We start from the raw sequence: 14,023 nt of genomic DNA on the forward strand, positions 1-14,023 counted from the left end.
CTGGTTTCGTTTTCTTTTTTTTTTTTTACTCATTCGTTTCTTATTTCTGAGGTATATTTAGGCTTAGGGTGGCACGGGAGGTATACTGTGCCACTTTGTCATTACAGCAGGGATCATTTTGTAACAGCCCACCTTAAAGCTTGAAGCCTACCTTGAACCTTTGTGTTTCCAGCAATGTAGAGCAGAAGATATTCTTTCTTGAGTGGTAGTAGTCTGGAAATGAAGATGTTTAGCCTGAAGAACTACAGGCAGAAATAAAAGTATAGGATAGGCAAAGCAATGTATATACATGAAAGACAGCAAAATAGGCATTTTACTGAAATGTTGAAATTTACTTTCAACATACTTGTATTTAATTTTCCAGTCACCTGGGAATCTTCTTAAACCTGGAAACAAGACAAAAAAATCTTATTACAAGTTGCTCTTGAACACATTTGTGGGAATACAGATGATTCATAGGGAAATTGAGGGCCTCCCGAACTCACAAAGTTAAACTAGTAAAATTAATACGTAAGCCATATATATAAAAGTCACCTTAACAAGGCAGAATGTCTCCCAGGATAAAATCAGGAAGAGCAGGACTTGGCAGTAGTTTATATTAGACAGTATTCTTTATTCTTACATCTAAAGTTAGAACATTGCCTGAATATTGACAATGGTTGTTATTCCTAGGCATGGACTTTTCGGTGTTTTCCAGATTTTTTATGATGAACATTCATTACCTTTGTAATTGGAAAAAATTATTTTATGGAATTTTCATAGGGAAATCATCATATAAATATACAAACATCTACAAGGATATTTGATGCAGCATTGTTTGCAGTGTTGAAAAAGATCCAAGTTTCTATCAGTGGAAGAACCGTTCAATAAATTATGATAGATCTATGTAATAAATATTATGTAAACAATAAAAATGGTGCTCTAAGTCTATATTAATGTAGAAACATTTCAAAGATTTACTGTTAAGTGAAACACAAAGTAGGTTAAAAGATGTGTCCGATATGAGTCCATTTTTGCAACCAAAACTAAGTGCATGGAAATTTTTTGAAAAATACATGCAAGAAGTTACTTTGTCAGTCTTAACACATAAGTTGAACAAAGTGAAAAATCAGCAACTCTTCTTTGATTCTTCAGAGAAGTGAGGTCACAGGGCAAACCACTGCCCCCAAATTGGAGAGACGGATGATAGAGAATTACAGCTTAGCTAAATCAGAAGCTCATGAGCAGAAGCTTCTGCAGGAACCAATGCCTGATAGAAAACCTGAAACTATAATTGATGAATGGTTGGAGGCTCAGTATAAACAAGTCTGAGAGCTGAAAAATCCAGGGGACCTAATCAAAGGGACCTCCAGAAACTGTACTAGGTCCTCAAAGTGAAGATTGGAGAAAAATCCCATTTACTCCAGGGGACTGGGGAAGGTAACCATTCTGAAGTAGAGCAGAGCATTCTGTTCTTAACAAATCTACCTTCAAGAGAAACTATTTACCAAAGTCTAACATGCTGGAGTTTTATTAGGGCCTAACCTGCTTGAAGGAAATACCCAACTCCAGTCAGCTCTAGCCATCCTGTCCCATCTAAGGTGAGGTACGGGTCAGGGGTACTGGCAAGCATTGGTAAAGTTCACAGTCCAGAGGTACAGGTTCTCCAAAAGATGAGACCCAATCACAGAGCTGTAAAATGTTTCCCCTTCTCCCATACTTCACTACCATACCACTAGACACCTATTTGCCAGAATTCCTTTCACCTAATATATATGTCTGGATTTTAATTTAAAACTTACAAAGCACACTAAAAGAAAAGTACAGTTTGAAGAAGCTGAACAAGCATCAGAACCAGAGTAAGGTACAGTAGTGATGTTGTAATTAAGATAATTACAATCATAATTAACTATGATTAATATGCTAAGAACATTGATGAAAAAGTAGATAGCACACAGGAATACTGGATAACATGGATTTTCTTTAAAGAAGACTTTTCAAGAGAAATCTTAAAATATTTTGAACTAAATTAAAATGAAAATAGAAACTCATCAAATATTTTGAGCTGCAGCAAAACAGAATGCTTAGAGAGAAATTTATAGCATTGGGTGCACATGTTAGGAAAGAAGCTTCCACCTTAGGAAACTAAAAAATGAGGAGCAAAGAAAATCCAAAATAATCAGAGGAAAAGAAATAATAAAAGTTAGAGCAGAAATTAGGAGAGAAAATCAGCAGACTTAATTGGGTACCTTGGTCAATTATGTGTTTATGTTTTTAAGTACAAAGCCAAATGTGTAGACATATTAACACCATATTCAGGATCATGGTTTCTCTGGCACATGAAGGAAAAAAAGGTCATTGGTTAGGGGTACAATGGAGAAATTCATTTTTATGTGTGTTTGTATTATATTTTTAAGTTTTGCTTTTTGGGTTTTTCCTTTCTTTTGTAAAGAGCATATTTTATTTCTGCATATGCAGATATTTAATATTGCTATGTTTCTTGCAATCTGAAATATTGATAATAAATACTGAAAAAACTTCAATAGCCCTCTAGATAAAGTCTGGGGAGCCTAATATGGATTACAAACACCTTCTCTGACCCTACTTACCTCTCTAATCTTACCACTTTCAGTTTGTACACAACAGTCTCACCAGGCTGACCAATTTTCCTCAAAAGACCTCATTCCTTTTCTCCAGCACAGCCAGTCCTCCTCCCCTTATCACCCATCTTTTTCTTGATATTAAATCTTTGCTTAATTGTCCGTATCTTTAGGACAACGTCTCTGGCATTTTATCTTTGTCTGGGTTGAATACTTCTTTGTACTTCCAAAACATTTAGCACTTTCACCATCACTTACCACTTAATCATACAGTATTGGAACTATTGATTTACTTCTCTATAGCTCCCATTAGAATATAAACCCCCAAAGTATAGAAACTTCTGTCTCACTTATTCTAACATCCCTGGCCTCTGCTTAGTACTTAGCAATAATAGGCCCTCAATAAATATTTTTATAGAAATTATTTAGTTAATTAATGATAGTCTGGTTTATTGAACGTTCTTGAGGCAAGCTATAATTTTATTTTTAATGTGAACCCTGCTTTCTAATCAGTATTTAGTTGGAATCATAAAATCTTACCATCCCATAGTGTGGTTAGAAATTATTTCCTGGAAACAAATAAACAAAGAAACCCAAAACAGAAATCATTACCCGGAATAATATTCTCTTCAGTCATTCATATAACAAAGTTTGGATTAAACTAGGTCTCACTTTTGTTTTTAGGATTAGCTCATAGTAAGTGCTCATCAGACTGTATAAACCATTCTTAGGCAAATGTGATAAAATTCTTAAAGTTGCATTCAAATTTGGGACTCTAATAGGTATTACTGTAATGTAGGGTACATACGCACTGGTACCGCTTGCATTTAAATGAATCAAATAAAAATGCCATTGTTACTTATATTGTCTTCTTAGCTTACTCTTTTGCTTCATTTTCCCTAGAGTCTGTGTGCTGCTAACTAAAGACTGTAATTTTCGAACGGCTCCTAACCCCATTTGTTAAAAAAAAAAAATTATACCTTAATAGAATAATACAACTTTCCTTTTCAAAAAGAAGTTTATATAGCAAAATGTTAGCAGCAGTATTATCCCTGAATGGTAGAGGTATCTTCTTTGTTATACTTTCTTATGCTTTATATATTTTTGAAATTTTTAAATGAAAATATTTCAAATTATATATTGTTGAAACTGTTCCTTTGGGAATTCCCTGGAGGTCCAGTGGTTAGGACTTGGCACTTTCACTGCTAGGGGCCTGGGTTCAATTCCTGGTGGGGGAACTGAGATCCCACAAGCCATGCAGCATGGCCAATAAATAAATAAATGAAAACTTCTTTTTTTTTTCATTTTAAATTTTATTTTATTTTTAAACTTTACAATATTGTATTAGTTTTGCCAAATATCGAAATGAATCCGCCACAGGTATACCCGCGTTCCCCATCCTGAACCCTCTACCCTCCTCCCTCCCCTCCCCTCCCTCTGGGTCGTCCCAGTGCACCAGCCCCAAGCATCCAGTACCGTGCATCGAACCTGGACTGGCGACTCGTTTCATACATGATATTATACATGTGAAAACTTCTTAAAATAAAAAAAACATTGTTCTTTTGATAGTTGTTATCTTTTGTAATTCGTCAGTATCTTATCATCCTCTACTTTGACTGTTACCTCTTTGGAGACAGAAACATGTATGTATTCATTCATTCAACATTGAACTTTTTTGAATATTTCTAATGGGTCAAAATGTCAGACCTCTTGGGATACAAAGAGACAGACGCATAAACAGATTATTATAATACATGTGGTAAACACAATGATAGAGTAATAAGCTTAGGATATTACGGAATTTGGGGAAATGGCACATAATGGCAATAGGGAAGATCAGGAAAAGCTTTCCTCAGGGGGAAAAAATATAAACTAATTAAGTCAGTAATGTTTTTGAGCTGTAAGTAACAGAATCCCTGACTAAGGATGGTTGAAACGAAAGAGTTATTCATTGCTCACCTAACAAAAAGGCCAGAGGCAGGTGTACTCAGGGCTGTTCTAGTAACTTAATGTCCTCAAAGATAGGGTTTTACTTATCTTCCTCCTCTATAGTTCTTGGTGTGTTGTCTTTTTGGTCCCATGGTTATCACCCCAGGGTTGCCAAAGATGACACTAGCTCTAAGCATCACATAACACATCAAGGCGGGAAGAGAAATTTTAATCCCAGTCACCCCTATTGGAAACAGGAAGAAAGGGTACTGGGGGAATAGGGAGGTTTCTGTTTGTATATATTTTTAATTTAAAAAATTTATGAGATAAAGTAAAAGAGGCAATATGTTATTGGTCCTGAATTTTTTCACATATTGTTCCTTCTGCCTGGCATCCATGGTCTCTTTAAACTGTCTCACATATTGTATCTCAGTGCCTCATTTATAGTACCTGGCACATGCTGCTGCTTCTGCTGCTAAGTCGCGTCAGTCGTGTCCCACTCTGTGCGACCCCACAGACGGCAGCCCACCAGGCTCCCCGCCCCTGGGATTCTCCAGGTAAGAACACTGGAGTGGGTTGCCATTTCCTTCTCCAGTGCATGAAAGTGAAAAGTGAAAGTGAAGTCGCTCAGTCGTGCCCGACTCCTAGAGACCCCATGGACTGCAGCCCACCAGGCTCCTCCGTCCATGGGATTTTCCAGGCAAGAGTACTGGAGTGGGGTGCCATTGTCTTCTCCCAGTACCTGGCACATAGTAAGTAGTAAATATTTTTGAAAGGAAAGCAGGCAGAGCAAAAACAGAAGCAGTTGAACACAATAGGCAGCTAACCTCCCTAAAATATATTGTCTAAAATCAGGGAAGGTAAGTAATAAGGTAATTAAAATACATGGTAGGTGCAAGGATAGTGTTAATTACAAGATACTAGTGAGACTATGCTCAAAATACTTCAAGCTAGGCTTCAGCAGGGCGTGAACCCAGAACTTCCAGATGTACAAGCTGAGATTAGAAAAAGCAGAGGAACCAGAGATCAAATTACTAACATTCATTGGATCATAGAGAAAGCAAAAGAATTCCAGAAAAACATCTGCTTCTGCTTCATTGACTACATGAAAGTCTTTGACTGTGTGGATCACAACAAACTGGAAAATTTCCAAAGAGATGGGAATAACAGACCACCTTATTTGTCTCCTCAGAAACCTATATGTGGGTCAAGAAATAACAAACCCAGACATGGAGCAATGGGCTGGTTCAAAATAGGGAAAAGAGTATGACAAGGCTGTATATTGTCACCTTGCTTATTTAACTTACATACAGAATTATGCAGAGTAGATCATGTGAAATGCTGGGGTGGATGACTCACAGACTGGAATCAAGATTGCCAGGAGAAGTATCAACAACCTCAGATACATAGATGATACCCCTCTACTGGCAGAAAGTGAAGAAAAACTAAAGAGCTTCTTGATGTGGGTGAAAGAGGAGAGTGAAAAAGATGATTTGAAATTCAACATTCAAAAAACTAAGATCACGGCATCTGATTCTGTCCCTTCATGGTAAATAGAAGGAGAAAAAGTGGAAACAGTGACAGATTTTATTTACTTGGGCCCCAAAATCACTGTGGATGGTGACTGCAGACATGAAGTTAAAAGACACTTGCTCCATGGAAGGAAAACTATGACAAATCTAGGTGCAGTGTATTAAAAAAGCAGACGCATCACTGCCAACAAAGATGTGTATAGTCAAAGCTATTATTTTTCCAGTAATCATATATAGATGTGAGAGTTGGACCATAAAGAAGGCTGAGCACCGAAGAACTGATGCTTTAAAATTGTAGTGCTGGAGAAGACTCTTGAGGGTCCCTCGGACTTCAAGGAAATCAAACCAGTCAATCTTAAAGGAGATCAACCCTGAATATTCATTGGAAGGACTGATGCTGAAGTTGAAGCTCCAATACTTTGACTACCTGATGCAAAGAGCCAACTCATTGGAAAAGACCCTGATTCTGGGAAAGATTGAAGGCAAAAGGCAGAGGAGGCATCAGAGGATGAGATGGTTAGAGAGCATCACCAACTCAATGGACATGAATTTGGGCAAACTCCAGGAGATAGGAGGACAGAGGAGACTGGTGTGCTACAGTCTGTGAGGTTGCAAAGAGTCAGACACAACTTAGTGACTGAACAGCAGCAACAAGATTACATAATATTTTTGCTATTATTTTACTTTATTATAGTAAAATTTTAAGTGTCTTATTTCATGGTGTCTAGCACCTAAACAAATTTATGAGTTAATGCTGTTTCTTCTTACCCCAGGACTTGGATTTCACCAGAATAAATGAGACTGCTGCCACAAATTCTTTCAGGTTACAAAGTTCAGTTTTCTAAATTCTTAGTTTAGAACATTAAATAATTCTCTTTCCTGAAAGAGCTAATGCAGACTCTAAAACTCTTTAGTTCCACGGGATGATTTCCAATGATAGGTTAAAATCTGGTTTAACAGAATTTGGAAACATGGAACCACATGACCACCTTACCTATTGTTTCCAAGTGTCTTCAGTGTATCCTGGGATATAAGCCCTGAATTTACTTCAGATTGGGCCTAGATATGACAATTGAATTTAAGGTCATGTTGCTGAAGCATGAAGTGAGCAAAGCATTTTACAGTGGTCTTTCTGGTATTTTCAATAATAAATCCCTAAGTGGAATTCAAAAATGGACCTTTCTAGTGTTAGATTAAGTTTTGCCATATTATAACTGTTTTTTGCCTGTTTGTTTATATTATTCCAATAGGCCCATGAAAAGAACCACCAAAAGACTAAGGCTGAATTTATGGGTACTTTTTTATAACTGGTGTGAGTTTGACGTCACACCAAGAACCTACTTTTGGTAACTCCCTGGTGCTGTAAGTCAAGTTAAGGAAACAAAAGGTATGTGACCAAAGGCCCAATTATCAGAGTTCTCCCAGTCCTTAACTTACCTTGATTGAATACATGTAAGAGATCTTATGAAGGCTGACTGAACATCTAACTGAAGCAGCATAGGAATATCTGGGTACCCACCCAGCTGGGCCCAGAATGGATGCATTGATGTCTTCTCTGTTATTGGGTAACTCGAAGTGGATAGATCTGCATTCCAGATGGCTTGCAGTTGGTCGTCTTTTCTAGAGAATCAGAGAGCACTCCTTAAGCGTCAAACTCTCCTGAGCTCCAAAGTCATTCAAGATGTAATTCCTACTATCCTTCCTTCTCTTCACCACCACCCTGTCCTATAGAGCTCCCCCTGGCACTGAGGAACTTTACTTATGATCACTTCAACTAAGAGATGGATTATAATAGTAGAATTTGCAGAAATAGCTTTTTTTTTCCTTGAAAGTTGCCTTTCCATGACTTTATCTACTAATACATTTTAAACAACTTTCTTAGCTTCATGGAGTATACATTCCATATTCAGGCTATTGCCCTACCTCCACAACAATCTTTTTCTTTCCCAAAGTTTCTACCTTTTTTTTTTTAAGAAAATGTTTCTAAGTTTCTTTATTGTGTATATTGAAATAATTTGTTTCTTACTAACGAAGAATCAACTTCATTTTTAAAAGGAACTCAAAACTAGATGTTAAATTTTTAAGTAGAAATAAGCCTTTTGCAGACTAGCTAAGAAGATTAATACTTGCACCACCATTATCCATTGCACCGTATCATAATTGTGGAGAAGGGGAATCTCTTGGGCAAAAAAAAAAAGTATTAGGTTCCATTTATTATCCAAAGAAAGTTTAATGTAACTCTTTCCTACCACACACCTAAATTTATTGAGAATGTTATACTTCCTGTTGTCTTCTTTCGGTAGCTTTGGGCATGGCTGTTGAACAGATTTGGTAGAGGCAGGTTTTTGCTTTTTTTCAATGACCAAAGGGATAGGTTGATCGAGATTCAATTTATATGTCTCTTGAAGCTAAAATAAATAAGTCAGAAAAAGGAAATCATGAAAAGAAAGGGCTGAAGTCTTTAGGATGATCTTCTGATCTGGCCCTAGCTAAACTATGACATATTTCCTCTTCCAAATTCTCTTTCTCCATGCCTTTTCTCCCTTCCTCCAACCACTCCTCAATCTGTACCCACCTCCAACACACAGTTTCAGAGTTAGCGGCTATTAATATATAAAGACCCTGGTCCTGCTTTAAGTTCTAGTTTTAGTTCTCTCATTTCCTAGCTTTGTGACTTTGGGTTAGTTGCCGATTTTATCAGCACTTCTTTCTTCTCATTTCTAAAACAAGAATAATAATACAAGGTTGTTGTGAGAGTTGTATAATATGTTTGGAAAACTTCACAAATTGTGAAGAAGCACTGTGCAAATGTAATGATAGCTAACATTAACTGTCAGATCTTTCTATATGTTAACTTGCCTGCAGTGTGGGAGACCTGAGTTCGATCCCTGGGTCAGGAAGATCCCCTGGAGAAGGAAGTGACAACCCACTCCAGTATTCTTACCTGGAAAATCCCATGGACGGAGAAGCCTGTGGGGCTACAGTCCATAGGGTCGAAAAGAGTCGGACACGACTGAGCAACTTCACTTTCATTTAATATTTACAGTCTTATGAGATAGGTGCTATTATTATCCTTGCCTTACATATGGGAATATGAAGCTCAGAAAATTTAAGTGGCTTGCCCAAGGTCTCTTAGCTAGTATGTAGTAAAGCCAATCTGGTAGCAGAACCAACTTCTTGACCACCATTCTGATTCAGTGTAAGGTATTTATGCATTTCTACCCTTTTATTCCTTTTGTTTTTCCCTCTCCTTTCTTAATACCTTCATACCTACTTCATTATCTAGATTCTAGCTTTTCTGACCCCAGACCTTTATTCATCTTTTGAAATGCCCTAGACATCGTCATTCCTGTTAGACAGCTCATGACGTTGCCAATTCACTTACTCCATCTACATTGGTCATACTTTCCAAACCCACTATTGTCAAAAATATTCATTTTTAAGGTGAGAGAATTTTAATATTTACATATTGTAACTTATAATGTAATTTCTGGAGAGTTCCCTGATTGCCTAGTGGTTAGAATTCTAGGCTTTCATTCCAGGCCTGGGTTCAATCCCTGGTTGAGAAACATATCCTGCAGGCTGTGTGGCACGACCAAAAAAAAAAGTAACTTCTAAAAAATTCACAACATGCATGTCTATAATGAGAAGTTTCTCTGTACCTTCTAGAGTAGTAAGTAAGCTAATCTTATTAATTAATTACTTTAGTGAAACAGAATGATGTATAAATAGAAAATATTCCTAGAACTCCAAAAACATTCCAGAGCGGCATGTTGGAGAAAGTAAGGGCAGCATGTAATTCCAGAGCAAAGAACTCTAATCTCAGCTCTGTAACTTTGGAAGGTCACTATCACTTCCAAAAGCAATACTGACGGTTATCAGAATGAATGCGCCCATTCACACTGGGTGAATGTCAGAGTTTAACAGGATCTTCTGTGCCTGGTACTCTGTAAGCAAGTTAATTAACTCTTATCTCCTTTTTTGTAAATGCTTGATATTAAAACTTGCTTTCTAATAGTTTTGAGGAAAGAAGTAAACACCAAGAATCATTTGGAGAGCAATGACTTCAAGAGTTTTCATATCTAGAGGCTGGTAAATGTGGGTTGACTAGGAAGGAGTTGAGCATTTCTGGAAGTCTCTCCCATTCTTACAGGCTTCCAGGTGGCACAGTGGTAAAGAATCTGCCTGCCAGTGCAGGAGATGCAAGAGATGTGAGTTCAGTCACTGGGTTGGGTAGATCCCCTGGAGTAAGAGATGGCCATCCACTCCAGTATGCTTTCCTGGGAAATCCCATGGACAGAGGAGCCTGGCAAGCTATAGTCCATAGGGTTGCATAAGAGTTGACATGACTGAGCAACTAAACACCACCATCAATAGATATAATTAAGTTAAGGATCTCAAGATGAGATCATCCTGGTTTAATCAGATGGGTCCTAAATCCAATGATACATTGGCTTTATAATAGCAAAGAACAAAAAACACACTGGGCAGAAGGCCACGGAAAAGACAGAGGCAGAGACTGGAGTTATGCAACGACAAGCCAAGGAATGCCAAGGATTGTCTATAGCCACCAGAGTCTAGAAGAGAAGCTTGGAACAAATTTCTCCCTCAGAGCATCTGGAAGGAACCAAAATGTAAGAGAATACATTTCTGCTGTTTTTAAGCCATGAAATTTGTAATATGTTAACAGCAGCACAGGGAACTAATATACCTGGTATCTCTAGGGAATTGTTATTAATATTTTCAAAACCTGCCCCTTTCACTTTTCCTACAACAGACTGGGGAGAAGAAATAGAAAACAGATTACCTGGCTGAATAAGTACATCATTTTCCTTAGGCACTGATTCCGTTTCTGCTCTAGAGAATTCTGCTTCTCTGTCCAGATCTGCATTATCTTTTTTTGATAATCATCAATTCTCTTCAGCATTATGTAGAGGTTCTGGGTCTCATAACTTCTTCCAGTAATCTGGATGGCTTGTAATCGTTTAATTATGTTGTTTCTTGGAAAAATTAACAAGAATTAGGTTGATAAAATTACTGACACTAACTCAGCAAACCTGGCCTCAGTTACTTTCCATTCTCACCTCATCCTTAGTAAGCAGAGATGGTAGAGGGGTGGCAGGCTTGCTTAATGTGACCATCATCTAGTTCCCTATATGACTAAACTTTCAAAACTCTATATGACTGTCAAATTTTTATTTAACTCCGCACAGAGTTTTTAGTGTTACAGTAGTATTGCTTATTATTTTTTAAAGAAAGTGAAGTTGCTCAGTCGTGTCCAACTCTTTGTGACCCCATGGACTGTAGCCTACCAGGATGGAAAATCTGTCCATGGGATTTTCCAGGCAAGAGTACTAGAGTGGGTTGGCATTGCCTTCTTTTAAAATACAGTAATATTTTAGTAGTGATATATATAAGACATATAGAAGGTATTTAATACCTTGAAAAAGACTGTCCTTGCCTTCAAAGCACTTACAAGCCAGGTTAGAAGACTCATAAAAATTAACTGTGTCAGAGAGAGAATGAAATAAATGCTAAATAGCAGTTGATCTGTTTGAGCAAAAAGGAAAACATAATTAATTCTAACAAGAGGAATAAAGAAGGCTCCATAGGAAAATGCTAAATACGATCTGGAGGATGTAGTACTCTCTGTTTTTTGTGCCACAACATTTGGGCCTAGATAGTTTTTTTGCCATCCCCATTCTACAGGAGAGGAAAAGGAATCTGAGCAAGTTTTCAAAAGTCACATAATTAATTAATAACAGATTTGGGAAGCAAACCCAGATCTTTCTTCCCACAATAACAATATTTCTCAAAGTGTGGACCCTAATCATCTGGACTGATTCATCTTGTGGGGAGGAGGGAGAGTGGTACTCGTTGAATATGCAGATTCCAGGGTACCTCCCCAGACCTTTTGAATAAAAAAGCTTGGTGGTAGGCTTCAGGATCTGTATTTAAACAAAATCTTAGGTAAACCTTACAGCCACTAAAGTCTGAGAAAAAGGGGATGAAGAATTCCAGATTGAGGGAATACTATAAATACCGGCAAAACAATGAAAGTTATATTTTGGGAGTGGTGAATAGTATGGAACTTTTAAAACCGCAGATACGTGAAAGGATACATATTGGGGGATAAGACTGAAACAGCTGGATTATGAAAGGCTTTAAAAAAAAGGTATGTTGTGGAGTTTGGATTTAGGGGAAGGTAGGCAATGGGAACACACTGAAGATGTTTTTCTAAATAAATGTGTTTTTCATATATAGAGGGGCTTCCCCAGTGGCTCAGTGGTAAAGAATCTGCTTGCAAGCAGGAGCTGCAGGAGATGCATGCTCAGTCCCTGGGAGGGGAAGAGCCTCTGGAGGAGGGCATGGCAACCCACTCCGGTGTTCTTGCCTAGAGAATCCCATGGACAGAGGAGCCTGGCGGGTAGGGAAGAGTCAGGGCAGAAATGACTGAAGCGACTTAGTGCAACACATATACATATATAGAGAGATTGTGGGGGGAAGGGAATAATGTTTAGGTCTCCTTTATGGGTTATAATTAATAGCATAGAATGTACTGTATATATGGGTCATTTAATAAATATATTAGCTTTCTAAGTTATTTCATTTAAAATTAATTTTCCAATAGCCTTAGCATTTTTTTTCATATCCCATAGGTGATTTTTATTTTTCTACTTCTATGATCATATTTATTACATGTGTTTTTTTCCAGTTTTCTTATTGAAAAGTATAGTTGATCTACAATGTTGTGTCACAGCAAAGTGATTCAGTTATTTATAAATATACATGTGTATAAATAGTATAAACATTATAAATGTATGTACAGTCTCTTTCTGATTCTTTTCCGTTATAGGTTATTGCAAGATATAAGCATAGTTCCCTGTGACTACATGTGTTTTTAATCACATGGAATCATACACATGCATCTCCTGCATCATTTCTCCATGAGTTACCAAATTCCTATCACATCCATTCCTATAAATAAAGGTGTTCTCAATTAACCAGTTGGGTAGCATTCTAATAACCATATTTCATATGTATTTGAGATATAAGTGACTGTGTATATTTATAATTGAGGTATTTTATATTTATATAAAATTGAGATATAAATTTAAACTAAGTTTAAGGTGTATAATGTGTTGATTTGATGATACATTTATATACTGCAATATGATTACCACTGTAGTGTTAGTTAATCACATAATCATCATTTCTTTCCTGTGATAAGAAAAATTAAGATCTGGTCTCTTAGCAACTTTGAAGTCTACAAGCATAGTTTTGTTTTGTTTTTTTTTGCTGCACTGGCTCTTCATTGCAGTACATGGGTTCTTGGTTGCATAGCATGAGATTCTCTAGTTGCAGAGCACTGGCTTAGTTTCCCCTCTGCAAGTGGAATCTTAGTTCCTGGACCAGGGATTGAACCTGTGTTCCCTGCATTGGAAGGTGGATTCTTAAACACTGGACCACCAGGGAAGTCCCCATAAATACAGTGTTGTTGACTATAATCACTATGCTATGTATTAGATCTTCCCAATAAGTCTTATTTTCCACGTCAAATCTTTCCTGCCATTTTTCTCTCTATTCACACAGTCTTTTAGACTTTTCCCATAGTTTTTCCTTATTGAAATTATATGTCCCTACTTTGAAAAGTTTGCAGTTTCATTTCAAACTTAGAAATTTTATTGTTTATGTGTTTTAAAATATAATTCAATATTTAATCACCCACTCCAATAGCAACCACTGAGGTGTCTCATTATTTAAAATTTTCTATCTAGAAACACTTTTGTTCATTTCTTTCTACCGCTGGTTCCCACTCTTTTAGCAAATTGTACTTATATTGGTAAAATACTGCCCTCATTCTAGTAAATATTTTATAGTATTTGATATAGAATTATGATTCAAAGGAAGGTGCTTTAACATTTACTGAGCATCTACTATGCATCAATCATTGTGCTGGAGATGTTTCTATTTTAAAATTTA

The 14,023-nt window shown here is 37.0% G+C and overlaps 1 protein-coding gene across 1 annotated transcript in view; it reads right to left on the reverse strand.

Moving 5' to 3' along the window:
* Positions 1 to 364: 364 nt before the first annotated feature.
* The window catches only part of FAM186A (family with sequence similarity 186 member A), an 83,480-nt gene continuing 69,821 nt past the window's right edge, over positions 365 to 14,023 (reverse strand). The window contains exons 9-12 of the mRNA XM_070370114.1: positions 10,848 to 11,040; positions 8,297 to 8,448; positions 7,478 to 7,660; positions 365 to 386 (exon numbers count right to left, since the gene is read on the reverse strand). Of these exons, the coding sequence (XP_070226215.1) occupies positions 365 to 386; positions 7,478 to 7,660; positions 8,297 to 8,448; positions 10,848 to 11,040 (550 nt within the window). The remainder of the gene's footprint in view (positions 387 to 7,477; positions 7,661 to 8,296; positions 8,449 to 10,847; positions 11,041 to 14,023) is intronic.

Source organism: Bos mutus, chromosome 5, assembly GCF_027580195.1.
Source record: "Bos mutus isolate GX-2022 chromosome 5, NWIPB_WYAK_1.1, whole genome shotgun sequence".
Classification (NCBI taxonomy): domain Eukaryota; kingdom Metazoa; phylum Chordata; class Mammalia; order Artiodactyla; family Bovidae; genus Bos; species Bos mutus.